We start from the raw sequence: 25,711 nt of genomic DNA on the forward strand, positions 1-25,711 counted from the left end.
TATAAGCACCACAGCGCAATGTTACTTTTTTGTTTTATTTTAAACAGTTTTGTCTTTTTAGCAGATTTTACCTAAATGCAAAGGAAACACGGGAAAAGATGGCGAGGAGTATGGGTAATGGCAAAGTTTGAATCTGCAAGTTGCTGTTCTTTTAGGTATTTTTGTCTTTTTAGTAGACGGAGGGCATGGCATTATGTATAAAAATAGGAATAATTGGTTCATAAACAAAACATAGTGGGTGGAAGCACAATAGAGAGAGGGTAATGGGATTGAGTAATGTCTAGAGCCTAATTCAAACTCATTTTTCCAACATTTTGGTATTTTGCGCCTTCTTTTTGTCTTTTTAGTGGATAAACTGTAGAGCAAGGACAGGAAGTGATGATAAGAAGTGGGAGTAATCGGATCTGAAAATGTTGCAGCAGTTCAGTGTGCCATTTACTAGTTTTATTTTCTGCCTTTTTGTCTTTTATGGTGGATAGACAGACTTTAGTGACAGGAAATGATGGTGATAAGCAGGAGAAATTGGATTGGAAAAGCCGTGACTCATATTAAAATCCATATTTCCCACATGAGCACTATAGATCGATTTACAAGCTTTTTTGCAGGTTTGAAAATGTCTGTAAATGTATTTATTGAAAATTGTTTAAGAACACCTATTACCTGTTATAAAACATAACCTTTTGTGGCTTTTTGCTTTATTTTATGACAGGATTTCTGCTTGATGGGGCCTCATACTGTACAAAACACTAAGAAAACATCAAGTGTGAAGAACAGCATGGAATCATGTCTATCTTTCTTTTTTCTTTTTCTCTCCAGTATGACTATGAAGGAAATGACATCAGCGACCTGCCGGTGGATCTCTCGGTTGTGTGGAATGGAGATTTCGTCATTGACAACCCCTACAATATCCAAGGTAAAACTCACATCCGTTCTTCTAAAGTTGCTCTTTTTGTGTATCCACACCTCTCTCCAGTATGTCTGTGAAGACAAATTAGGTCCGTTTTATGCCTGGCTGCATGTCAGGCCTCACTGCACTCCATACAGCTTATCTGGTCCTTCCTGAGCTGTGACTGCAGCTCGCTGCTGCTAAACAATAAGAAACTACGTGAAACCCTCATTCGTAAAGAATGAAAAGGGTGGCAGCTGAGAAAGTGTGGTTTTGGGTTCATATCCCCATCTCGATGGTTATCAACCTGACTCTCCAAATAACTCAAGATGACCGCTTTGGTCATTTTGGGTCGAGTCCAGATCCATTTGTTGCTAATATTTCAAGTGTCAGGCTGGTAAGGAGCTATTTAGTGAGAGCGGTGAGTGAACAGTGACTCCAGAGGACCATCCAATTGATCACCACACCTGGGCCAAATCAAGATCTCTGCACCTTGACTGATGGTGACACATCATGCATTTCCTTTCTTTTTCCCATCTCTTTGCTGTCTGCGAAATGTAAAACAATGCTACTTTCAGATCCAGTGTTTGTGTAATATCCTGTCTGGTCGGTTTTTGAAGGTAGCACAGATGTATGCTTCACTTTGGTTGGATGGAGTGGCTAAAAGAAGTAAATTAATTCATAAATGTCCTTTCAGTTTATGATAGCATTTCTATTCACTACTTTTCAAAAGTTTGATCAAAAGTGACAGCAAAGACACGTATAATGTTCCAAAAGACTCATTCTAAAAACGTTCTTCTTTTGAATGTTCTATTTATCAAAGAATCCTGAAAAATGTATCGCATTTTTTGACAAAATATTAGGCAGTACAACTTTTAATACTGATGATAATAATATATTTTGTTTATGTGTATATTTATTATGGATATATAATATATATAGCATACATTTTGAAAATATTTACATGTATTTACATGTACATATATATATATATATATATATATATATATATATATATATATAAAGTAACATATTTTTATATTTTTACTTTTATTTTGCGATTAATTGTTTGACAGCACTAAAAATAAGTTATTATTGGTGTCTTAAAAGGATGTCTGCACTGCAAAAAACATTTCTTAATCATTTTTGTTCTTTAAAAATGCATAGAACAAGAAAACAAAATGGGGTTAAATATGAATTCAAAATATATATTTTTTGAAAACTACTTTTAATATCTTATGCGACTTGCAAATTGTCTTGTTTTAGAATGTTTAGATATGGCCCAAATCCCCCCCCCCCCTCGCTCTCTTTCTCTTTCTCTCTCTCTCTCAGCACCATCTTTATGGCACAATAAATTTATCCATCTTCGCCACACTGCAAGAGAAAAAACCCCAGCTTTGCCCTGCTGTAAAGTGGAAATGTTAATGTAATTAAATCATTCATTTGGTTCAGTTTAATTAGCGCAGCGCTACTTTTAAGCTTAGCCGTGGCTAATCAGATTAGCATGAGGCTGAGACGGATGGATACACTGTCTCCTTTGAAGTCCGGCGGCAGTCTAAGACGCCCAGCCAACAGAACATTCACCCAGTCCCCTGAAGCTGCCATCTTTCTCTTTACAATGGGAATTTAACATCTGTAATTCGCTAATTGTTAGCTGTAGCTGAGGTGATACCTTTGTTTCATACATCATCCAACTTTTAACTTTCTGTCAGTTTACAGTCAAAGTGAACTAAACATTTTAGATCAAAAACTCTAGAATGTATTTGTGCTCTCATTTTTCAGTTTAGTTAATATTTATATAACATCAGCTACCATTACCTTGGTACTGCTGAATCACTGTAACTCACGCCTAAAACAGTGGCAACAGCAATATGAAAAAGACACACTGGTGTTTAAACAGTAATCACATTTAATAAGTCTAATAATGACGATAAACACTTCTTCAGTCGAGTAATATAGTTCATTAGCTCAACTGTAGACGATTTATGGTTGCCAAGCAACTTGGCACATTAATATAGAATTTATCTGATGTGCGGTCGCAGGTTTTGTCCTCTGCTCTGCGTGCTTATTTATCCCTGTCTTTATCTCTCTTTCTCTCGGCAGCGCACCTGTACAAGTGTTACGCGATGAGGGACAGCTGTGGGATGTGTTTGAAAGCGGATCCTCGGTTCGACTGCGGCTGGTGCATGCAGGAGAAGAAGTGTTCTCTGAGACAGGAGTGTGCTCCTCCAGAGAGCATCTGGATGCACCCCAGCGCAGGAAACAGTCGCTGCGTGCACCCCAAAATCAACAAGGTAGCACCCGCTCCCATTCTGTCACACCCCATTTAACACATTCAGTATTTACAAGGCTGTCAAACACACTTTTTATTGTGTGAGCATTTAACAGGTGTTGTTTTTGCACAGCCGTGTTGAAGGTTCTTCAGTGGTGTTTTGCATCTTATGTTCAGCAAAGAACCTATCAAGTACATTTTTTGACTGTATAAGTTTCTGAAGTAGCTTTATGTTTCCTTTAAAGATTATTTTTACATTTGTGTACCTAAAATTTACATATTATATGCAATGTATGACATCTGTTAGAGGAAACAGAAGTCCTCCTGGGTTCTTTGAAGCACCATTGTGGTTTTGTTAAAAAAGCAACTATGGATTTTCAAGAAATAAAATAAAATATAAATTCAATACAAATTAAGATCAGTCAGCTGCATTTGTGGCATAATGTTGATTTCCACAACAACAACAAAAAAGTTTTGTCCTTCAAAATCAAGGCTATGGTGAGGCACTTACAATGTAAGTGAATGGGACCAATTTTCGGAGCATGTAAAATCAGAAATGGAAAGCATCTATAAAAAAATGTAAGCACTTACACTACTATTCACAATTCGGTTAGATATCTAAAATGTTTCTTTTTTTTTTTAAGTCTCCTTTTCTCACCAAGGCTGCTTTTTTATTTGATCAGAAATACAGTACAGTATTATTGTGAAATATTATTGCAATTTTTAACATCATTGTTTAGTGTCAAATGATCCTTCAGAAATCGTTCCAATATACTGATTTGCTGCTCAAGAAGCATTTCATATTATTATCAATGTTGAAAACAGTTTTGCTGCTTAATATTTTAGTGAAAACTGATACATTCTTTTCAGGATTCTCTGCTGAATAGAAATTTCAAAAGAACAGCATTTATTTGAAATAGAAAACTTTTGTAACATTATAAATGTCTTTACTGTCACTTTTGATCCTTTTGCTAAATAAAAGTATTTTCTTTCCAAAAAAAAATTAAATAAAAAATACTGACCCCAAACTGTTGAACGCCAGTGTAACTTCACATAGAAAGGTTTAGTATTTTGTATGTTTTTTTTTTTTTTTTTTTTTTCTTAATGTATGTTGTTTTTGTCCTGTGGCAATGTAAATTAAACAATATAATATCATTAAGAATTTTATTTAAACATGAATGATTTGGCCCCATATACTTCTATTATAAGTGCCCCATTGTAAGCCTTTGTCATTTTTGTGCCATATTTACTAAACACCACTGTTTGTCACATATAAATTTAGTATAACAAATTTGTTGTTTCCCTCTTCACCTCTCATAAAAGTCCATTCATAGAAGCCATATGTTTACTTCCTGTATGCTAACGATGGTGTACCGTTTCTCAGTTTCTATAACACAGACACTATTCATCTAAGAAAAGAAACAATAGACCTCCAATTTAGGTTTTCTACAGCGGCCGTGCCAAACAAATCTCTCGCTGTGCTTTTATTGCCATGCAGCGGTGTATTGATGCTAATATACTGCGGTGTGCCAGTGCTGGCAGCTGGCAGTCTGAGAGACAGCGGTGTCTCTCAGTAAGATTAGCCCCTGATACTGGGTAATTGCCAGTGGCACAGTTGCTAATCCGTTAGCTCATGCCTGTCTCTCTGCTTACTTATCGCTCTATAACCAGAGCTGAAAGCTTGAATGAAGGAAGAGGTAGAGACAAAGAAAGGGAATGGTGAATGCTTGTTTTCAGTTCACATTGAATCCGCTGATCGGTTTGAACCGCCAAGTCTTCTGAAGTCATACGATAGCTTTATGTGAAGAACAAAGTAGATTTTAGTAGTCATCCACAGATTTTCCTCTCCAATGTTGTTCTCAAATCAGATTTTTGTTGTCTTTAGACACATGACATTAAGCATTGTGAATTCTATCCGTCTCGTGACCAAACATCATTGAAAATAGCGCCATGTTTGGAGTTACATTTAGAGTTACAGTGATGAAAATGAAGTTGTGAAAGACCGAAATACAATGAATTTAATGCGTTCAAACCAACGAAACTCAGTAAAACAGTAACACAGGCTGTACTTCCTTCACAGACTCATTTTTGGGCATTTGTGGCAGGGATATTTACCATCATTAGTTTACCTAGCATACTTAGGGTTTTATTCCTTCTGAACTTCATGTTTTTGCCAAGATATCAGTGTTAGTATTATTTAAATACTATTATAGTTTTTTTGTTTGTTTTTTTTTTGTTAAATTTTTAGTAAGAATATGCGTTTATTTTATAGCAATTTTGTTTTTGTGCTTTTGACATTTCTATTTTAGTTTTAGTTAGTAGTTTTACTACATTACCTTCAGTGTTTAAATGTTGTCTTGTTTAACTGAAATAACTTATAGCTGATATTTTTCATCACATTTCAGCTTTTTTGCAATTAAATACTAACTTTATTAAATTAATTTTAGTTATCAGTACAAATCGTTTATTGGCCCAGAGCATTAAGTTTATATTTATCCTAACTCAAGGAATATTATGCTATCCCTATATATTCTCACAGTCTGTCGTTTCCTACCACGCTCATTCCCTTGGTTCTCCTCCATTCACGTCAGAGTCGTGTGACTTAGTATATTAGCCTGTGGATAAGCTTCTAATTTCATTTGGAATAGAGTATTTAAACTGGGATTTTCTGTCTCTGTCTCCTCAGAGAGACCCCTGGGTATGAGTAGTAATTGAATTTGCTTTATGTCTGTCTTATTGTCTGCTGTTTTGTGTCTCAGTTGAAGCTGTCTGCTGACGTCAAAGTTTTGTTCTTTTATTCTAAGGGCCATAGAAGTTCATAATACCTGGAGAGAGCTAGCCGTTAGCTTTCCCATTAATCTCAATGGCAGTTACCATAAGTTTTGCAACATACTGAGTAGAGAAACCCTGACAATCATGGGGAAAAGACCTTCCTAAGCTGCTCCCTAGTTTTTCCCAAAATGCACTTCTTCGGCATCAATATTGCATTAACTTGCTCAGAGTGTAGATTTTCTCCATTTCTAATTACAGCAGAGGAAAACGCACCTAACCGGGGGCAACAGCAAGGTTTCTTATAGCAAACCACCTTTTCTTTATCTGGGATTTTCTCTCTGTCACACACACACACACACACACACACACACCCTTATCACACCTCTGTCAACAGTAAGCAGCTCTGATAAGCTTTGACACTGAAATATGTAAAATATACATGTTCTGCCTTGTTTTTCATGCAGTGAGATGAAGTCAGACAGGCAACGGAAGGGTGGTAGGCCTCTGATTGGGTGATTTGGTTTGCGTTCTCCTCATGTAGGTAACAAATGAAAATAGTCTTAAGCCTCATGTTCCTTTAGGGAGATGGACTTCTGCTGCTGCCCATCCAAGTCTGGCCATGATTGGATGCCGCCAAGCTACATGTAAAACAACCCCTCTGAAACCAATTACAGGCTGCTTTCCCCTCCTTGTTTCGTTATGCTGTATTCTTTATTGGCATCGCTCTGTACAAAAAGCCAATTTTTGACTCTATGGTCTATTCGAGGCTCTAAGATTGGCTTAGGGGGAGAGGGATTTGAGAACATATGCTACAAACTAGCAATATTGAATGGGAAAATAGGGAAAAAAGGAAGCAAATTAGGGCCCCGGAAAGCTACATAACTGAAGCGACAGATATGGCAGAACTTTGATGCGTTTTTCCATTCTTCAGCAGATTGGTGGAGACTCTATAAATAGGAGGTTTTCTGGGTGAAATCCCAAGTGATGCTGTTGTACCCGTAAGCAAAGACACTTAACCTCAATTACATCAGGAAGCATGCAGCCGTAGACGTACGGAAAAGGGGGTGCCAGACAGAGCTGTGTTGCATGTCTGGCTGAACAGCACAAGTAGATGTTTCAACCAGTGGAATTTGACTGCAACTCTTTTTTGAAAGATTTTACCCATGCTGCACTTCTGTGTTTGCCAAAAGATGAAAGAAACCTTGTTGATGAAGATCAGGGAAAGGCCGACAAACAGACAGTAGACAAATGCAACATCAGGAAAGCGTTAAGCCTCACACACCGTGCAGGTGGCTTGTGGGCGGATGGGATCTGGGTCTTCAGACGCCCCAATCTGCCCCTATTCTTTTCACCCGCCGTCTTTTCTGAGTCCTCCCACTCTCCCTCCATTGTCATCCTCCCACCTATTGGCGGAGGGCTGGGGGAACGCGACACACAAACAGTAATAATCTCGCCACTAGAAATCGGCAGGAGGCTTCATGCATTCTGGTGCACTTTAATCTCAGTAATTGCATATATTTTTTGAAATGTATCGTTACCCAGAGCTGATAATGAAGGGAGATTTACTTAACTGTGTATAATTTAACAAGGTCCTGGGGGAGAACGTGTGTGTATATTAGTGTTCTCCCACTTGTGTTGAGAGAGATTATTTTTATCTATCATTTCGCTCGAAGGCTGATTTAATTAGAAACGTATAAATTGTTTTTTTGAACATAATAAAAGACATGTAATGTAGGTTAATTTTACTGTAATCCCGAGCGACAGGCTTCAGTCCAAATTCTGTGATTTTCAGGTCAAGACAACTGTATTACAGTACATGCTCTATCAAAACAGCTTGGATTTAATTTTGCTTCTCAGGCTGTTGTATTGACATTGCAGTGTGGACGGAGTCATTATAACTGTACTGACCAGTTCCACCAAAATTAAAAACATGTGACTTCCCAGAAAACTGTGGTGAATTTCTTTCAAATTCATTTCCTGCCATTCCTGCCATCAAATTCTACATCGACTTCCTGTGTTGTGTGGCCAGTTTAATTTAGGTTCCAGTTGAAAGGGAATTATTTTTCAGTTATCAGTGTGGCTGAAGCACTAACAAAATGAAAAACACAATTTCATTGCAAATATTCTCATTTCACACTTGTTGAATATATGGTGTAACGTACTATTAATATGTAATTTAATGCAAATAGTTTAATTTGGCTCAAAGGGAATCATTTATGATTTTATAGGGAATTTGAACGGAATCACAGTTTTACAGCTGATCACTGAACGAGCCGTATAACAAACTCTGCACTGGATATTATGTTACTTACTTTTACTTTTTGTCATTTAGCTGACGCTTTTGTCCAAAGCGACTTACAAATAAGAAAAAGTAACTAAAACTAAAAGTTACAACTCTATAAATACTATATACCCACATATTTAAGAAAATAAAGAAATTAAATAAAATTGACACATGCATATAACAACATTTCAATAATAAACATATAAATGAAAAAACTAAAATAAAAAGCGATACTTCTATCCCTTGCCGGTGTCCCTGCCCAATGGAGTCGCACGGTAGGGTTGATGGTCTTTACACACTTTACTTTTTACTTTTGTCATTTATTAAAATCCAAAATATAGTGAAAACACCATTAAATAGCACAGTAACAAGATCGGCAGTTTAAGACATTAACTTGTGAGCACAAAACACAAGATACTTCTCTTTTCAATATAAATAAGATTTTTATTTTTATAAGACATAAACTAATCTAACACATGAACACAAACATTCACACATTGCAGAAAGAGAGAAAGTGAGGAAAGGAGGAGTTTAAGAGAATGGAAATGTGATATCCCAAGTTTACAGTAATATGTTCAATTGCATAGACCTTAACAACCATCAATCACTTATTTAACCCTCGCTTTGAGTTTCTCAATGAGGCTAAAATTTATATTAAATACACAGATTCAGAACCTGAAGGTGTTGCTTGCTTTGCCTGTGTTAAGGGGTTTCCTTTGTGTCGTCGTTGCAGACAGGGGGGTTCCCCGAAGTGTCTGATTGGTTGAGAGTTCAGTAGTCTTTGAAGTGAAGTCTTGGGCGTTGGCTGAGGCTGCGGAGTTGGTCTGGTTGAAGTTTGAAGTGAGTGCAGTCGGAGCTGAACTTTGCAGCAAACTTACATTAGAACACGAAACTCCACGGAAAGAAAAGAAACTAAAGTAAAAGAATAAGAATAAAAGGATGTAACGAGACTAGGTTGGTTTTCTTCTCATTGTTGTAGCAGCTGGCACGTGGGCCAGAGCACGCTCAAAGAGCAGCGTCAAAACGTGGTGGCAAAAGAGGAGAAGGGAGAGGACCAGAAGGTTGTAAGAGAGAATTTTTAAGAAGAAGAGAGTTTGATGGTGTCCTGAGTTTTAAACTTGGCTTCTGGACACATCCCCTCTGGTGTCTTGACCAATTAGATAGGCTATTATCTTAGCTAGGTGTGTTCCTTCCATCATAAATCAGCATGTTATCAGTCACATGGTCCAAATTTTACAGGCTCTTGCAAAGTATACTTTTGGACATGATTTCTATAACAAGACTATGATGCATTTGACAAAGAATTGATTGGAAGAAACATTTAAAGCATGATTTTTCACACTCATACATACCAAACACGCATCTGAATCCTTCAGCTATTCAATAGTGATTAAAAAAACCAAACATAATATTTGATTAAAACATGATAATCTAATGTGTAGGTTACAAACATAATATAGGTTATTTCTATGCAGAGAAATAACTCATAGGTCCTTTTAAGATTATTTTTAGCACATATGAACAGATTGCCTCTAGTGTGTAGTTCTATGGATAATAAGAGGCATGTTCTGTGACGACCAGAGAAAGGTTAAAAGGTCTCCTTCCTGAATTGGAATCATCAATAAGTGTTCTTTTGTCTCAAGGTTGTAAGCTGTTTTGTGAAAGAGGCTTGCTGGTTAGTTTGCTTGCTTCAGACTAGTTGGAGCTAGGAATCTGATTTACGGCATCATGTTTCCTTGGGGCCTCTCTGAATTCCAGCTCCTCAGGTTTCAATGTTCTGATGCATTTTAAATTTGTCTGATTCAGTCTCTGATATTCTACAATGATTTGCTATGCTACATAATTTTCCACAAAGGGGTGCCTCAAGGCTCTATTCTAGGCCCCCAGCCATTGTGGCAGTGATGCAGCCGAGGCCCGGCTCCAGTTTCTGTGGAGACCTTGTGGTCTGGAGATCAGGCGTACAGAGTACCTGTAATTACCTGCTGTTACCACTGCACATCATTCACCATATTTGTTTTGTCATGCCACACCTGTCCTCGTTACGGAGAATAATCCGGCTAAATAAATCACATTATCCTACTGCCTTGCGCCATGCGGCTCTGAAGCGTGGATCCGGGAGCCTGGGTAATAAGTTTCAATTAGAGGATGGATGGAGGGGGGTTGGAGGGAGGTGTCTCACCAAGCCCAGCATCAGGGGCTTCTGCTCCCCTGCGCCAAGGGGTGATTTGTCTCCATTAAAATGCAAGGCATCTGAGTTTGTGTTGTAACTGCAAGACTATAAGGAGCTACAGGGTTCAATGCCAAGACCTGTCCACTGACCAGAGGTCCATTATATGTTCTACAGATATCAGAATAAAAAAAAAAAATGCCCAGACTATTTTTTTTCTCTACATTTTCTCGTCTTTTGTCTGCTCTTCTGCCCGTCATGGCATAAAGTCCAAATGTGATTTGGCACAAAGAAAATGTGGTTTGTTGTATAATGGACAGTTAAATCTTCTTCATCTCCAGTCAAACTAATGTCTCTCTTTTCCTCATTGTACAGCTGTTTCCTGAAACCGGACCACGGCAAGGCGGAACCAGACTCACCATCACCGGAGAGAACCTGGGTCTGCAGTTTAGAGACATTATGACAGGCGTTCGACTGGGAAAAGTACCCTGTGTTCCTATTGAAGAGGAATACGTTAGTGCGGAAAGGTGGGTTAAAAAGTTTTTTGGCTTCAATGTGTCTGTCCTGTTTAATACTGTGAATCTGCATTGAAACAGTCGCTATTGTATAAAGCAAATAAAAAAGTGACTTGACTTGATTACCGCCATATTTAGTTTTTGGCAGAAATGAAAATGAGGCTTTGAGGACTAGAAATACAGTGTGTTCTGTGGATTATACTGTTGTTTAACAACATGCCAATTGTTCAGAAGATCTATAGGTCTATAACACTCTTACTTTTCACTGTATAATCTGTCATTCTCAGTCCACAGAGTGCAGTTTTAATGCATTGTTAGTTCTGGTTACTGATTATTCTTTCAGCATACGTATCTAGTAGATCCATTTAACACATTTTACCACATCTAAATCAAGAATCCTTGCAGTGCAGAAATAAGTGTAGAAAATGCAGAAAAAAGTCTGCAGATTCCATCTGGGCTGACTAATAAATCAGACACAGATTAATTATAGTAATAATATTTACTTGTGCTGTATCATATAAATCCATCCATTCACCTTCGTCCCCTTGAGGCCTTTTGTAACTTAGCGGTGCTGTTAATCACAAACCCTAAAGAGGATTCCAATGTTTTTCTCTTCTGCAGGATTGTGTGTCTGCTGAATGACGCCACAGGATACCGCGTACAGGAAGCCCAGGTGGAGGTGTGCGTGAGAGACTGCCTGGCTGACTACAGAGCCCTCTCACCCAGGGCTTTCACCTTTGTGGTGAGTGTATAAGAGTCTGGAGACACTTAATCCTACAGATCCATTCAGATCTGCCTGTCTTTTGGATAATTTAAATGCAAATTGGATGCATATAATTCCAAAAAAACTACAACAGTAGAAGGAATATAAGAAAGATACAAAAAAGTGCATTACTTTTTTTTCATTTTACATTTAACCAAAAGCATTCAAGTAAGAAAAACAAATAATAAAATGTAAAAATCACTTCACTGGGCTATGGGTGAACATAAGAGACTTCTTTTAAAAACTTTACAAATTTTTTCCAACCCGAAACTTTTGAACGCAGTATTGAATGAGGTTCTACTTGCAAAGAGTTTGTGGCTTTATACATTTTAATAATAATGTTTGCAATAAGATTCCAATAACACAAAATGTGCTTCTTCAATATGTAATTTTCTTCCTTAGACGCCGTACTTCACACGTGTTCAGCCCGCTCAGGGACCTCTTTCAGGGGGAACCAGAATCACTATTGAAGGAAATCATCTCAACGCTGGCAGCTCTGTTGAGGTCAACATTGGGCGCCACCCTTGTCACTTTAAAAAGTAATTATTTTCTTTATCTCCTGTTTATCTTTTTGTTGGTGCCATTGTTTAGCATTTTACAGTTCGGAAAAGGAAACTCTAAATTGTGAGATATAAACTTGCAATTGTGAGAAAAAGCAGGAACAAGATTCCGTGGTTTAGTAATAAGGCAAAAGCCCCAAACTATGAAAAAAACATACAGTTGTCTGTTTGGCTGCCCTTCTGTCTGTCTTGTTATCGTTTTATCCCTCCATCTGTCTGGCTTTCTTTCTAACTTTGTGTTTCTGTCTGTCATATAGTTTCTGTTTGTTTGTTTGACTGTTTTATATGTTCCATAGGCTCTGTGCCAGTCATTTTGATGGTTAGCCTGTTGGCTGTTTTGGTGTAGCATTTGCCAACGTACAGTCTCCACTCACTTGTTAATGTGGTCCTTTTTCTCTCTCTCGCTCTCTCTGCTTATTCGTCTGCCAAGTTGTCTCCCTCTGTCTTTATCTGCATCCTTCCAAAAAGCTGTCTTCCGGCTTCCCACCTTAGCACGTCCTCCTGTCATTCCGTCAGTCAAAACGCCCAGGCCTGGGTTTTTTTTTTACCCCTCGGCATGTATCTACAGCATAAAGAGACACTTTGAAGGCAAGAACATCAGCCACGTTATGGCACAGGCGGTCCCGGTCGATTGTGCGCTTCCGTTTGTGGACGGAGACAGTGAATGAGTGTTCCTGCCGTACGCCTGTCTATCTGTAGCACCAGACCGCTCTGCATTGCAGAGGAGAATAAAAACATTGTCTCGCTGCCAAGTCTCAGACATGAGAGAGGGAGAGAATGAGGATTACCGCGGTTCTCGCTGACTGAGACGTCAGCCACACCTGGTCTCAGAGCCAGGGTTCACTTCAGAGAGAAAGTCCACTTCCTGTTAACCCATTGTGTGAGGGTGTTAAAGGGATAGTTCCCTCAAGAATGAATGTTCTCTCATCATTTACTCACCCTCACATTGTTCCAAACCTGTGTGAAACAAGAAAAGAGACGTTTTGAATAATGATCACGGTGCTCACTTCAGTGAAATGAAAATGGATGGAGGTCAAAGTAGATTCATGCCCCAAAAAAGCCACAATTAAAGGAATTGTCACCCACTTTATTCTAAATATATATGACTCTCTTTCTACTACAGAACACAAAAGGAGAAATTTTGAAGAACGTTCACACTGCTTGCTTTAACACAATGAAAGTGGATGGAGACTAGGTGTGTTCATGCTCCAGAAATCAATCTTCACAATTAAAGGGATAGCCCACCAAGTTCTGTCTTTATTTACTAACCCTCATGTCTTTCGAAACCTGTTCAACTTTTTTGTGACTTTCATTCTTCTGCCTTGAAACACGGAGACATTTTTCAAAGTAACTTTTATAAAGACAGAAAATCAAACATATTGAAACAACAGTAGGGTGAGTAAATGATGACAGAATTTTTTCCTAGACTGTTCCTTTAGAGAAAAGTCGGTCAGTGCAGTGCTTCGAATACCAACTCAAGGACCTTTCCCGATCCTGCCCGTTCTCTCTTCCACTTCACTTCCTATCAGCTCTTATCTTATAATAAAGGCAATCATAAAACGCCAAATATAAAAAAAGAGTTATAAAAGTAGCACATACAACATTTGCACTATATTTTAATCCATAAAATATCATTGAATGAGGACCAGTCTAAATTTGAATTAACTATTCACTGAAAGTCATTGAAAGATTTAGTCCCTATTGCACTTTCATTGCATGGAAAAGAGCAGCTTGGACATTTTGTAAAACATCTGCTTTTATGTTTTGCGGGAGAGAGTCAAACTGAAACCTCCCTTTCATATGCCCTGCTTATTTTTTCGTGTGTGTTTTGTGTCTTCCGTTCATAAGATCCAGTGAATTCATATTCAAATTTATTCTACACGTCTGTAATCCAAATTACATATTTAAAATGCAAAATCTCTAAAAAAAATATCCCAAAGCAATGATTGCATTTTGCACTTCATTCCGTTGAATGTCTGTGTATTTTACCTTTGAGGAAATTTCTGGCTTATCCACTCCAAAACTCACTCTCTTTGCGCACTTCCATCTTTTTATTTATTTATTTATTTATTTTTTGTGACAACCACCTTGTCAAAATATGTGCAGTCTTCAGAGGATTTCTGGGGTGTGCATCTTGAAGAGTGTTCCCATGGCAACGTGCTAAGGGGATGTGCATGGAGATTGCAGGCACGTCTCCAGTACAGGAGGAGAGAGTAAAGCAGACAGACAGACAAAAACAAGAGCCCAAGTCTTTGAAACCCATATGGTTGTTAACACAAATGATGGAGCTTCATCAAACATACTTAACTCTTACTGAGTACAGAATCTGTCATGATGAAATATGAATGTGATGACATGCTTACACGGCACATGCTCTGATTGTGATGAGAATTACAGTAAACATTTCAGTTGCTCTTTCTCTAACACACCTTCCTCCATGACTGTAGGCGGAGCTCTAAAGAGATCGTGTGCGTGACCCCGGCCGGCGTGAACGCGGGAAGCACTCCGGTTATGGTGGACATTGACTCTGCTGAGCTGAGGAACCCTGAGGTGAAGTTTAACTACACAGAGGACCCCACCATCCTGAAGATAGACCCAGACTGGAGCATTGCTAGGTAGGCGAAACAACTGTTACATGGCCCATCGTTTGAGTTGCTAACTTCAGAACAGAATGGAAGCCTGACTACTATGTTGTTTTGTTGGAACCATAGCCTAGAGGTTTGTTTATGTGCCCTGATACATTGAGCAATCATGGAAGAAACACAAGTTTGAATCTGTTTCCTGATCTTCTCCCCTTTATTCCTTCATTGTCTCCATCTTGACAAAAAAATAATAATAAATAAATATTTATTTTTTTATTTATACTTTTTGTTTTTATGAAGATGGAGAACAATGTTTCGGTAACTTTAAGGTAATTTTAAGTAGCACACATCAAATTTCTTTTAACTATATTGTAAATTAATATTCAGGAGCCAAATTATTCAAGGCCTTATGTCAGACTTTGTCTCTTTGTGTCTCGTGTTTCCCCTCCTCTCATGCCCATATTTGGTGTTCCTGTCCTCGTTCCCTTTAGTTATCAGTTCATTAGTTCCAGGTGTGTTGTTAATTATCTAGTTTAGTCTGTCCTTTATAAGCCCTGTGTTTCCCTGCCTCTGTGTGCTGTCTGAAAGTGTCATTCTGTGTTCGTCTTGCCTGTACTCCACGTCTCACGAAGTTGGTTATTAAAGGAGTACCGTTTGTGAAGAACTCCTTGTCTCCTCGTTCCCTCGACGAAGCGTGACAGAAGACAGCACCAAAACATGACAATGGCTGAAGACAGGCTTTGGTGCCTGCGGCAGGATGGCCGGGAGTTGGTGAGGTATGTAGAGGAGTTCCTAGAGCTTACCAACCAGGTGAGCTGGATTGACGCCTCGCTCGGTGTCTGTTTTTGGTTTGGGTTGGATGATGTCATCAGCTGCGATCTTCCCACGTCCAGTTTTTCCCTGATCGCTCTGGGTTAATCATGTCCTCGATGTAAATGGCGAAGTTGAAGTTTGTCAGTACGATCGTCATCCCACCCGAAAACCACCAGGCCTCACCAGCTCACCCCTCGCCAGGACCCTCCACATACCCAACCAAATGTTCCGACCATCCAACTCTTCCCAGCACCGCCTCTGTCCTCAGCCCAGAGCACCCCCGAGAATCCGCGCTTCCAGAGCGCCCCCGAGAATCCGCGCTTCCAGAGCGCCCCCGAGAATCCGCGCTTCCAGAACGCCCCCGAGAATCCGCGTTTCCAGAGCGCCCCCGAGAGTCCGCGCTGTCCAAGTGCCCCCTAGAGTCTGCGCTGCCGGAGCGCCCTCCAGTGCCTGCTCCTTGTAAGTGCCCTCCAGTGCCTGCTCCTCGCAAGTACTCTCCTGCGTCTCCGCTGGTCCCGTCCAGCTTCCGCCTCCAGAGCGCCCCCAAGAGTCTGTGCCTCCAGAGCACCCCCAAGTGTCTGTGCCTCCAGAATTTTGAACAGCCACGGGACACACGTTGTAATGTTGATTGTGCAACACAATGATACCCCCACCTCTACCAGAGGAATGCGGAAGATCAAATAATCCATCGCCAGCAGGAGTCAATTCATTAAAAAGAAGACTGTCAGATTCTTTGTGCCATGTTTCAGTTAAACAGACAAGGTCCAGCTTTTGTTCTAAAATAATGTCAGATAAAATAACAGCTTTGTTGTTGACAGAGCGCGTGTTAAACAGCACTGATTTCAGCAGACGCGAGGGTGCAGATGAGTCCGAGGCAACCTCCACACGCGTGAGTGCGGATAAGTTATTAAAATTAACCCCTGTAGGTCTAAACAGCAGTCTTTGGGGTTTGCGCAGAAATGTCAGATAAGTGACAGGCTTAGATGTTGAGCATAACAAACTACGCCTTGACGAGCAATGTATGTAACGCTTAGGTCGCAGTATTCCAACACGACTGCAGAAAGCACGTATGTCATTCGCCAAGACTGAGTTTCCCTTCAGGTTCAGCAACTGGCGAGCAGTGTACCTGAGAGCCATTCGGGAAGAATCCACACCAACAGCAGCCTCGCAGCGGTGTAAGTGGTCCTGGGCCAGGCAACAGGAGAGTAAATTCCAACAAACGGCACTCAAAAATAAAAGCAGTAATCCAGCGTGTGACGCATGATTCCACATCACAGTAGAATAAAAAGACATATACAGTCTTCACTGGCTCAAGAGAGGAGCGGCAGCCAAATGCGCCAGCGTGCCCTTTCGACCGGAAATGGAATTTATATATAATGTGCTAGGAGTTTCACATGACGAACCTTTGCCGATTGTGGCCCAAAAATTGCTCACCGAAAAATATAAATTGTAGATAATTTGGACACTGGATCTACATATGTGTAAAACATAGTGTTGTGGTGCTCATGTAGTTATCATGGGTTCAAATCTGGCCCACTTTGCGTCCCAGTTCACCTGTCATCATTTTCTGTCATATTTCCACTTTCTCTCTTAATAAAAATGGCAAAATTAATAATCGTGGCAATTCCTTCTACCTCGCTGAAGGAAGTTGGAACAACAAAGAAGTAATAAAAATCAATACAAAGCCATTTGTGTTACACTTTCTCTTGACACATGAGCAGAACTCATTAAGAGGTTGAAAAATGAGATTCTTTTAGGGGTCGCTCCCTTCACACCATCAGATGTCTGCACCTGCGAGCAGAGCTGCTGTCAGCTGATGGTGTGCCAGGGAGGAGCAGCGATTTGCACTAAAGCATGTCTGGTCTGTCGGTGTCGGGGGTGAAATAAAAACAAGTCTATAGAAACACCATCAGCATGTCAGATGGGGCAGGCAGGATGGAGCACTTATCACCTGTAACTTCACTGCTCCTGCGGGTTATAGAGCGAGCTCTTTAAAAGCCTGTAGATGAAAAGAAGCTCTCAACACTCCCTCTCTCTCTCGCTCCTCCTCTCTTTCTATCACTCACTTTCTTATTTACCTTTGTGTGGTGTCAGCGGTACGCTCTCGGAGAGCAAAAAGGTGTAAAATGTAAAGCTATATAGCGAAGCTATTGACTTTATGCACTTAGCAGGCATCTGTGTATAACAATTGTTAGTTGCTGTTTTTTTTTTTTGCTTTTTTTTGCAATTTTTGAATGACTTCTGATGTTTCATCCGATATATTACATACATTTTTATTTATTTTTTCATGTATATATACTAGGGCTGGACGGCATATCGAGTTTGTACGATATATCGATATATTTTTTATAAGCAATACAGTATGAAGCAATACCGTTAATGTCGAGTTTGATACGAGCACATCTGAAAAATATCTATAGGGAGGACACAAACTGAACTGCTGCGGAGAAAGTGCATAATACACTCTGTTCTAAACATGTTACAAGCTTTATATGAAGGGCTTAAAAAAAAACTCTTAAGATACAGTAGCCTATAGTTTATAGTTTAAAGCAGCTCTGACAGAAAGGCTGCTTGTGCCCCTGACAGAGACGCGCTGGTTTAAGCTATGTGCTCTTTTCCTAAATGCATAACTTACATTTCAAGGGTATATTATGTAGATGTTAGAAAGCCATGGAAATATTTCCATTTTGCTCTCAGACGTGCATGAGCTTTTGCTTTGCGATTCTCTACTAAACTTCACAAACTTCGTTTAGAATGAGCGCCGCCGCGCATGCGTGCCAAACAGACAGAGCGCAATGAAATAGGTGCGCAAGAACTCTGACTAAAATATACATAATATTAGTTGGACAATATAAACGTGACATCTGTAGAATTTTAAACCTACAAGGTAGTGTATATGTATGAGAGCACTAACTGTAAAGTGACTGTAATGGGTAAAAGCCTTTTTACTCAATTAGTCTGTGCTTTTTTTTTAGTTTAGTAAATTTAACTTCTGCTTTAAAAGCATGGTTTTTGTTTTTAGATTACAAATGTTACAATGTTAGAATGTAATGTGATTCTAACCCCTTTTTTTGCACATAATGTATGCCTGCATGGTTACATTCACTTTATTAGTTTATTTGTTTAATCCAAATACAAAATACCGAGATATATACCGTAAACCGCAAATCAGCCAAAAAATACAGATATTAATTTTTGCTCATATCGCCCAGCCCTAATATATACAGTACTGTAGAGAAAGCGGAAGACATTGATTTTTATATTTAAATAATAATTTTAAGATATATATGAAGTGCTAAACAGGAAATAATTATATAAAATCTGAATATATAAATGTAAATTGTGAATATATAGAAGTAAATCTAAATATATTGTAAGTACATATTCACAATTTACATTTATATATTCAGACTTAAAACTATATATTTGGGTTCACTTTTATATATTAATAATTTACATTTGTATATTACAATTTGTATCTATATATTTAGACTTATAACTATATATCCTGATTTACATTTATATATTCAGATGTATAACTATATATCCTGAATTGCAATCATATATTCAGATTTATAACTATATATCCTGAATTACAATTATATATTCAGATTTATAGCTATATATCCTGAATTACATTTATATATTCAGATTTATAAATATTTAAATTCTGATTTACTTCTATATATTCACAATTTACATTTATATATTCAGATTGTATAAAATTATTTCCTGTTTGGCGCTTCATACATATCTTAAAATTATTTAAGATGTGTGTGTGTTGTATTATATTTGAGTTTGAAGTTCCTGGCTTTTTCCTTTACTCACATACTCACAAAAGAGTTGCGAGTTGGTTATGTCACGACTCACACATACTCACAACTGTGTGTCTGTGTGATTGTGTATTTTGTTGCTGACCCAAGCCGCCACAGTCAAGCGTGCACTCTCTCCACCGAGCCCTGCTTTGAACGGGGCCATTATCCCCCATGAGTGTGTACCGCGGTACCTTTCCCCCCTCTGTCTGCCTCAGAAAAACAAACGCACACACTCAGGGATCAAAGCAGTACCAGAAATGACTGCGCCTGTGCAGAAGTCGCCTCTAGCTTGAACAGACATAACTGGAACCCAAACGTTGTGGCCCCAGAGCCTGTTAGTGTGCGCCGACTGAAACTGTATTGATTTGAGCTGAAAATGCCCTTCAGGGCCACGGCGCAGCAGGTGTCACAGAGGCAAACAGGCAGAGACATCAGCGGCGGTACAGTGTGAGACTCAAACTCACAGACCACCAATGTCAACAAGCTTGTGAACACAAGACGTCAGAATAGGGAACCCTAGGCAAATTAGTATCATGAAACAATTTTGTGTTCGATAAGCCTAAAAAATAGTAGCCGAAGTTACATATAGCATCGTCAATTAAAGACGGATGCAAAGAAATCAAAAGTTAGGGCAAACAAGAAATAAACCAAGAAAAGTCAGGCCCAAAACTAGCTATGCTAGTACATATGGTTGAAATTAGTTAAACTGTTCACATATTTTCAGCTAGCACATCTGGTTTAAAGTCATTTGTAAGTATTGAGGTTGGTTGCTGCCACAGTAATACAATAACAGTGTTGCATGCTTGCAATACATCAAGTGTACAGTTGCGTACTTGCAAGCATTGTGACTGGAATGAGATATCTTCTCAGAAAGTGGTAGGCAGAGAATCTATTTGTAGGCAGGGTGTCCTTTTTCTTGTTCCCTGAAGCTTGTACCTGAGTTAAGAGGGATTTCTCTCTGAGACGGACAGAGACATAGAAAAGAGAGACTGAAAGAACTCCACACATACAGTGTGCTGTGAACGAGCAGGTCTCCAAAAACCTGGTAAGACAAACCGAGCTCTAGGGTTAACAGATTTCCTATTGAAACAGGAAATGGGGGCAGGGTGAAGTTAAAGGGCTTTCTAAATAGCTAGTAGCTTTTTGTTTACATCACAGCCTGTCAAAATTTTACTTAAAATATCACAATTGATTAAAAAGAGGCGTGCAGATTTGCAGGAGGGACTTTCTCAGTTTAAATGTAGTTTTAAACTCTGAGTTTTACCCCCAAAATATCTCTGATTTAAAGGCATTTTTGGCCAGAATTGAATGAATTTAAATAAGTACAGAAATGCGCTAACATATAGTTAGCCTTGAAGCTAACAGAAGCTGACTGAAAGCTATGAAACTCTTTTTTATTTGATGGGCTCTGTGAATATCATCGAATCTGTTATGACTTATGAAATGGGTGCCGCATATGTAGAGGTAGAATGTCTTTAAACGCCCGGCTCTTCACGAAAATCCTTTTTGTGTCTCATCGCCAAAAGTGATTATGGGATATATTACCTCTGCTCTGTTTTGCCTCCTTTGGGATGAAAAGCTTGATAGACTGATATTTCTTCAGATTTCAAGGCCAAGTGTTGAGCTAGACTGTATGATTGGGTTATTGTGCAAGATCTGTACCCATCATGTTTCGATGATGACTTCCTGTTTCTCTTCCCAGCGGTGGGACTCTGCTGACAATCAGCGGCACCAACCTGGCCACCATTAAAGAACCCAAGATCCGCGCCAAGTACGGCTCTGCCGAGTCCTTCCATGTAAGTATCCTGTTTCCTTGTCCTTTCCTGACATCTCTAGGCTCTTCCATACTTTTTTCTAATGTTCATCTCACAAAAGCTTCCACATGTTCCTCTGTCGCTGTGTTGCAGTAGAGTCAATCAGATGTTTAAATGAAATTAACTGCACAATATGTGTAATGCAAATAATGCAATGCATTTATATAATTTATGTATTTATTACATAAATGTATTATGTTTTATTATTTTTTTCGGAGAATGATCACAGAGACATCATTTAAATGCATCATCATTATTTTGCAGATAGAAAGAAAGAAGGTGGTTTTTAGAAATTAATAATAATAATAGTTATTGTTAATAATAAAAATGGTTGTTTTTGTTAATTCAAATAATTAATTGCATTATATTGCAGATTAATAAAACATTAAAGAGATTAAAAGTGGTTTATAATGTTTTTTTTTTCTTTATTTATCAATAGATGTTGTTTTCATATAATTATGATTATTTCTTCTTATTAAAAAATAATACTTATACTTAATTTGTATAATGAACACATTTAATGGACACTCCACAAAGCTGTTAAAAAATGAAGTTTTATTCAGTTTTGTCCCTCTGTTTTCCTATTCTACTCAGAACTGCACAGTTTTCAACAACTCCGTTATGGTCTGTCTGGCCCCGTCGGTGGCTGATTCGGATAGAGGCTTTGCGGAGACTGGCAGCGGACCGGATGAGATCGGCTTCTACATGGATAACGTTCACGCCCTTGTGGTCGTCAACGAGAGCTTCAGCTACTACCCAGACCCCATCTTTGAACCCCTCAGTCCCACAGGCATTCTGGAGCTCAAACCAACATCGCCCCTTATTCTGAAGGTACACTTCACTCGCTTCAAGCGGTTGAAGGATTTGTGGTTATTGATGTGAGGTTTATGTGGCCAATTGGAGTTTGCGTCATTTGCTGATCACGTTGCCACTTCTTCTGCCCATATTTTCCTTTCCTGAATAAAAGGAGCAAAAGGATACTGCAAACTAGCTACAGTAGTATCTAGAAATTGTCCTCTCCATACGTACCACTTCTTCTTCACCCCTTCGTTTATAAACTTCAGAATGCTGATCACAGGCCCCGGCTGGTTTCTCCTGTAATGAAAGATTCTCTTTTCTTTAAACCAACTGAGGTGAGAGTCGAAGCATGTCGGGTGATATTTCTTTGCTAAATGGAAATTTATTAACGAAACCTTTTTACTTAATGCCTGATCCCCCGCCTGGCTTATTGGGGGGGAGAGACAACAACCCGGTGCATTAGCAAAGCGAAGGAAAATACGAAAATGCAATTTGGTGAAATAATCAGGGATATTCTGGAGATGCATCACATTCTCCACGCAATTAATTTCTCATCTAATTTGATCTGGGGTTGGCGGCGCGGATGAGATGAGAGGGGGAGAGGGAGCAGAATTTGCATTAAAGAGCGTTGTGCCGTGGCCTCGCTGAATCATGAGGATGGGTGGGGGGTGCTTTGCTGTTGTTCATCAACATTTCTTTTTCCCATCCCTTCTGTCCATGTGGCCGCAGAGTATTCTGACCTTTATTTTCCTTCCTGTTTATCTCCATTGAGGAGATCAGTCACAGGATATGTTCATATCTGTTCAAGCCTCTGGGGTTTTCTTTGCTTTTTTAAAATCAATATCTGCATGACCTTTACGTGTCCAAGGTTGTGTGATGCTAAATTTAATTCAGACAAAAAGAGGCCATTGCTATCTTGAAAACCCATTCCAGCATCTTAAAGGAATATTTTAGATATCTATAGACATTCTATAAACATATTTTCCCTGCCAACATTTTCACTGTTGCCAACACAAAAAATGTATTATATAAAAGTGTGATTTCACAGTTTTTTTTTTTTTATAAATGTACCATTTTCATATGTACTGTAATTTATTTTTCAAATTAATTACATTTTATATTGTATATTTTATAGTGTGTGTGAAGACATACAAATATAATAGAATATAATATGCAAATAATTCTATTTTATATAATTCATATAATTCTATTTTAATTTTATAAATGTTTATGATGATGATGATGATGATAATAATAATAAATGCATATCTAAAATTATAACCTTAAATTCATTTTTATATCACATATATAATGTAATTATGTTTATATTAAATATTATTTCACATAAATTACTTGTTGCCAACAAATATATATATATATTTTTAATATTATTACAATAATAATTTTTGATGGAAATTATAGTTATCAGCATAGTTGATGCTTTTAAATGTTACATAACAACGCCCTGTTGAGAATCATGAGGAACACTTTTTTGTTAAAACAATTCATGTTAGTTATATTTTATTGTTTCTTTTCATATTGATGATATCTTTTTCTATTTTGTTGTCATTACAGGGTCGTAATTTGATTCCTGCAGCTCCCAGTAACTCCAGACTTAACTACACTGTGTTTATTGGAGAGACGCCGTGCGTTCTGACACTCTCTGAGACCCAGTTGCTGTGCGAGTGGCCCAACCTCACCGGACAGCACAAAGTGACGGTATGTACTTAGATCCTCAAGTTCACACTGACCAAATGTCAACAGATTGGAAATGACAACTCGCAGCCAGGAATGAACTTAACACCAACCGAATGCCCCGCTGAAGGAAAATGTCTTGAAAGGACACTCTTTATCTCGCCGCAGCATGTCATTCGTTGTGATGGCTCTGAAAGCGAAATGCTCCGAGAAGAAAAATATTTACGCTTGTTTTCTGCATTCATATTATTTTTGTCGCAAATGTCACATTGAATTCTGAGAAATTGTGTGAAATATATGTTTGTACAAATGCTCTTTGAAAAATGCTGGTTCAAAAATAGACGCGTCTCTTTGCGTTGCCTTCCCGTGCGGCACTCAGAGGCGGTGTGAGGCGAGGCCGGGGAGACTCAGACACAGCTGTGCTCTTGTCCCATGTACAGTGACCTACTTATGGGCTGCCCTTGGTGCATTGGATCACGTCTGGCAGCTCTCAGTGCGTGTGATTTCTGTATATTTTGGCCTATATGTGAGAATTAGAGAATGTGTGTGTATACATGTGTGATGATGTGAGTGTGTTCGTCGCACAGCTGTGCATTGACCACCGTGACCCCTGTTAGAGAGAGTCTCTCTAGGAAATTTTGCATGGCTGCAATCTTTGACCCTATGCCTTCCCAGGGGTCCCTGTAGTTTTGCAGACAGCACACAATGCCTGCGGTGCAGTACATACGCTCACGTAATGTCTGCACTGGAGTTCCAAATATTCATGTTAGCGCTGTTTGCTAAAGCATTTTACTGTATTTCTACACCTCTTTGTGCATGATTTGTTTTTACATGAATGATACCTCACATTGTGTGAGTTGTTAAAGAGAGAAATTAATTATGGTAAGTCATTACTGGAATTCATGTTCGGGTCAGACACAGGTTAATGGCTTTATAAAATGTATTAATAATTAATTATATTAAATGTATATGTTATATTGATATATAAGTGCTTGTCCTTGATTTTCATTCAGTTTCAGTTCTAGGTAGATTACTTGAAAATTGTAGTCCATTACTGATTCTAATTTACATGACACGTTGTTATCATCAACAAATTAATGCATTCATTGTTATTAAAAATGTTATGAACAATGAATTGTTATGAAGTGCATTAAACATTGTATTACGTCAAAGTTTCCCACCCTGGGGTTTGTGAGTTTAGTGAAAAGCTAATAAATAATTAAATCATGAAAATGTGCAATTTAAATAAATATTTTTAAAATGACAATTATTAAAAGAAAACACATAATAAAAATAGGAAATGTTATACCTGTAAATCTGCATGTCATGTGACCATGTGAATAATATGTAAAAATAGTAACTAGTCTGATTGAGTATTTTAAAATGTAATATAATCTAATTACAAGTACTTACTTTACTTACTTTACTTTTGTCATTTATCAGACGCTTTTGTCCAAAGTGACTTACAAAGTAGAAAAAGTAACTAAAAGTTACAACTCTATAAATACTATATACCCACATATTTAAGAAAATAAAGAAATTAAATAAAATTGAAAGTACTTAAAGGATTAGTTCACTTCCGGAATTAAAATTTGATAATTTACTCACCCCTATGTCATCCAAGATGTTCATGTCTTAAGTCAAAAAGAAATAAAAAAATTTGAGGAAAACATTCCAGGATTTTTCTCCATATTGTGGACTTCAATGGGAGCCAAACAATCAATAAAAAAAAAATAAAACAATATACTTTTTAACCACAAATGCTCATCTTGCACTAGCTCTGCGACACGTGTCCATTACGTAATCACATTGGGAAGGTCACGTGTAATGTGTATATATACTTTTTCAACTAATCCTTTAATTTTAAGAACCTGATTACATAGTCAAGGTTACATGCAATCAGTTACTACCCAGTACTGCCTCTAAGATACCATACAGATTTTGCAAGGGCTAAGCAGTGCCAGATCACAGGTTT

At 38.4% G+C, this 25,711-nt stretch overlaps 1 protein-coding gene across 1 annotated transcript in view; it reads left to right on the forward strand.

Moving 5' to 3' along the window:
• The window catches only part of LOC306859965 (plexin-A1-like), a 223,554-nt gene that overhangs the window by 160,553 nt on the left and 37,290 nt on the right, over positions 1 to 25,711 (forward strand). The window contains exons 11-19 of the mRNA XM_079401423.1: positions 817 to 913; positions 2,990 to 3,180; positions 10,757 to 10,908; positions 11,518 to 11,638; positions 12,062 to 12,198; positions 14,667 to 14,834; positions 21,132 to 21,225; positions 21,838 to 22,074; positions 23,617 to 23,760. Coding sequence (XP_079257549.1) covers positions 817 to 913; positions 2,990 to 3,180; positions 10,757 to 10,908; positions 11,518 to 11,638; positions 12,062 to 12,198; positions 14,667 to 14,834; positions 21,132 to 21,225; positions 21,838 to 22,074; positions 23,617 to 23,760 — 1,341 coding nt within the window. The remainder of the gene's footprint in view (positions 1 to 816; positions 914 to 2,989; positions 3,181 to 10,756; positions 10,909 to 11,517; positions 11,639 to 12,061; positions 12,199 to 14,666; positions 14,835 to 21,131; positions 21,226 to 21,837; positions 22,075 to 23,616; positions 23,761 to 25,711) is intronic.

The sequence above is a fragment of the Barbus barbus genome (genome assembly GCF_936440315.1).
Source record: "Barbus barbus genome assembly, chromosome: 40".
Taxonomy (NCBI): domain Eukaryota; kingdom Metazoa; phylum Chordata; class Actinopteri; order Cypriniformes; family Cyprinidae; genus Barbus; species Barbus barbus.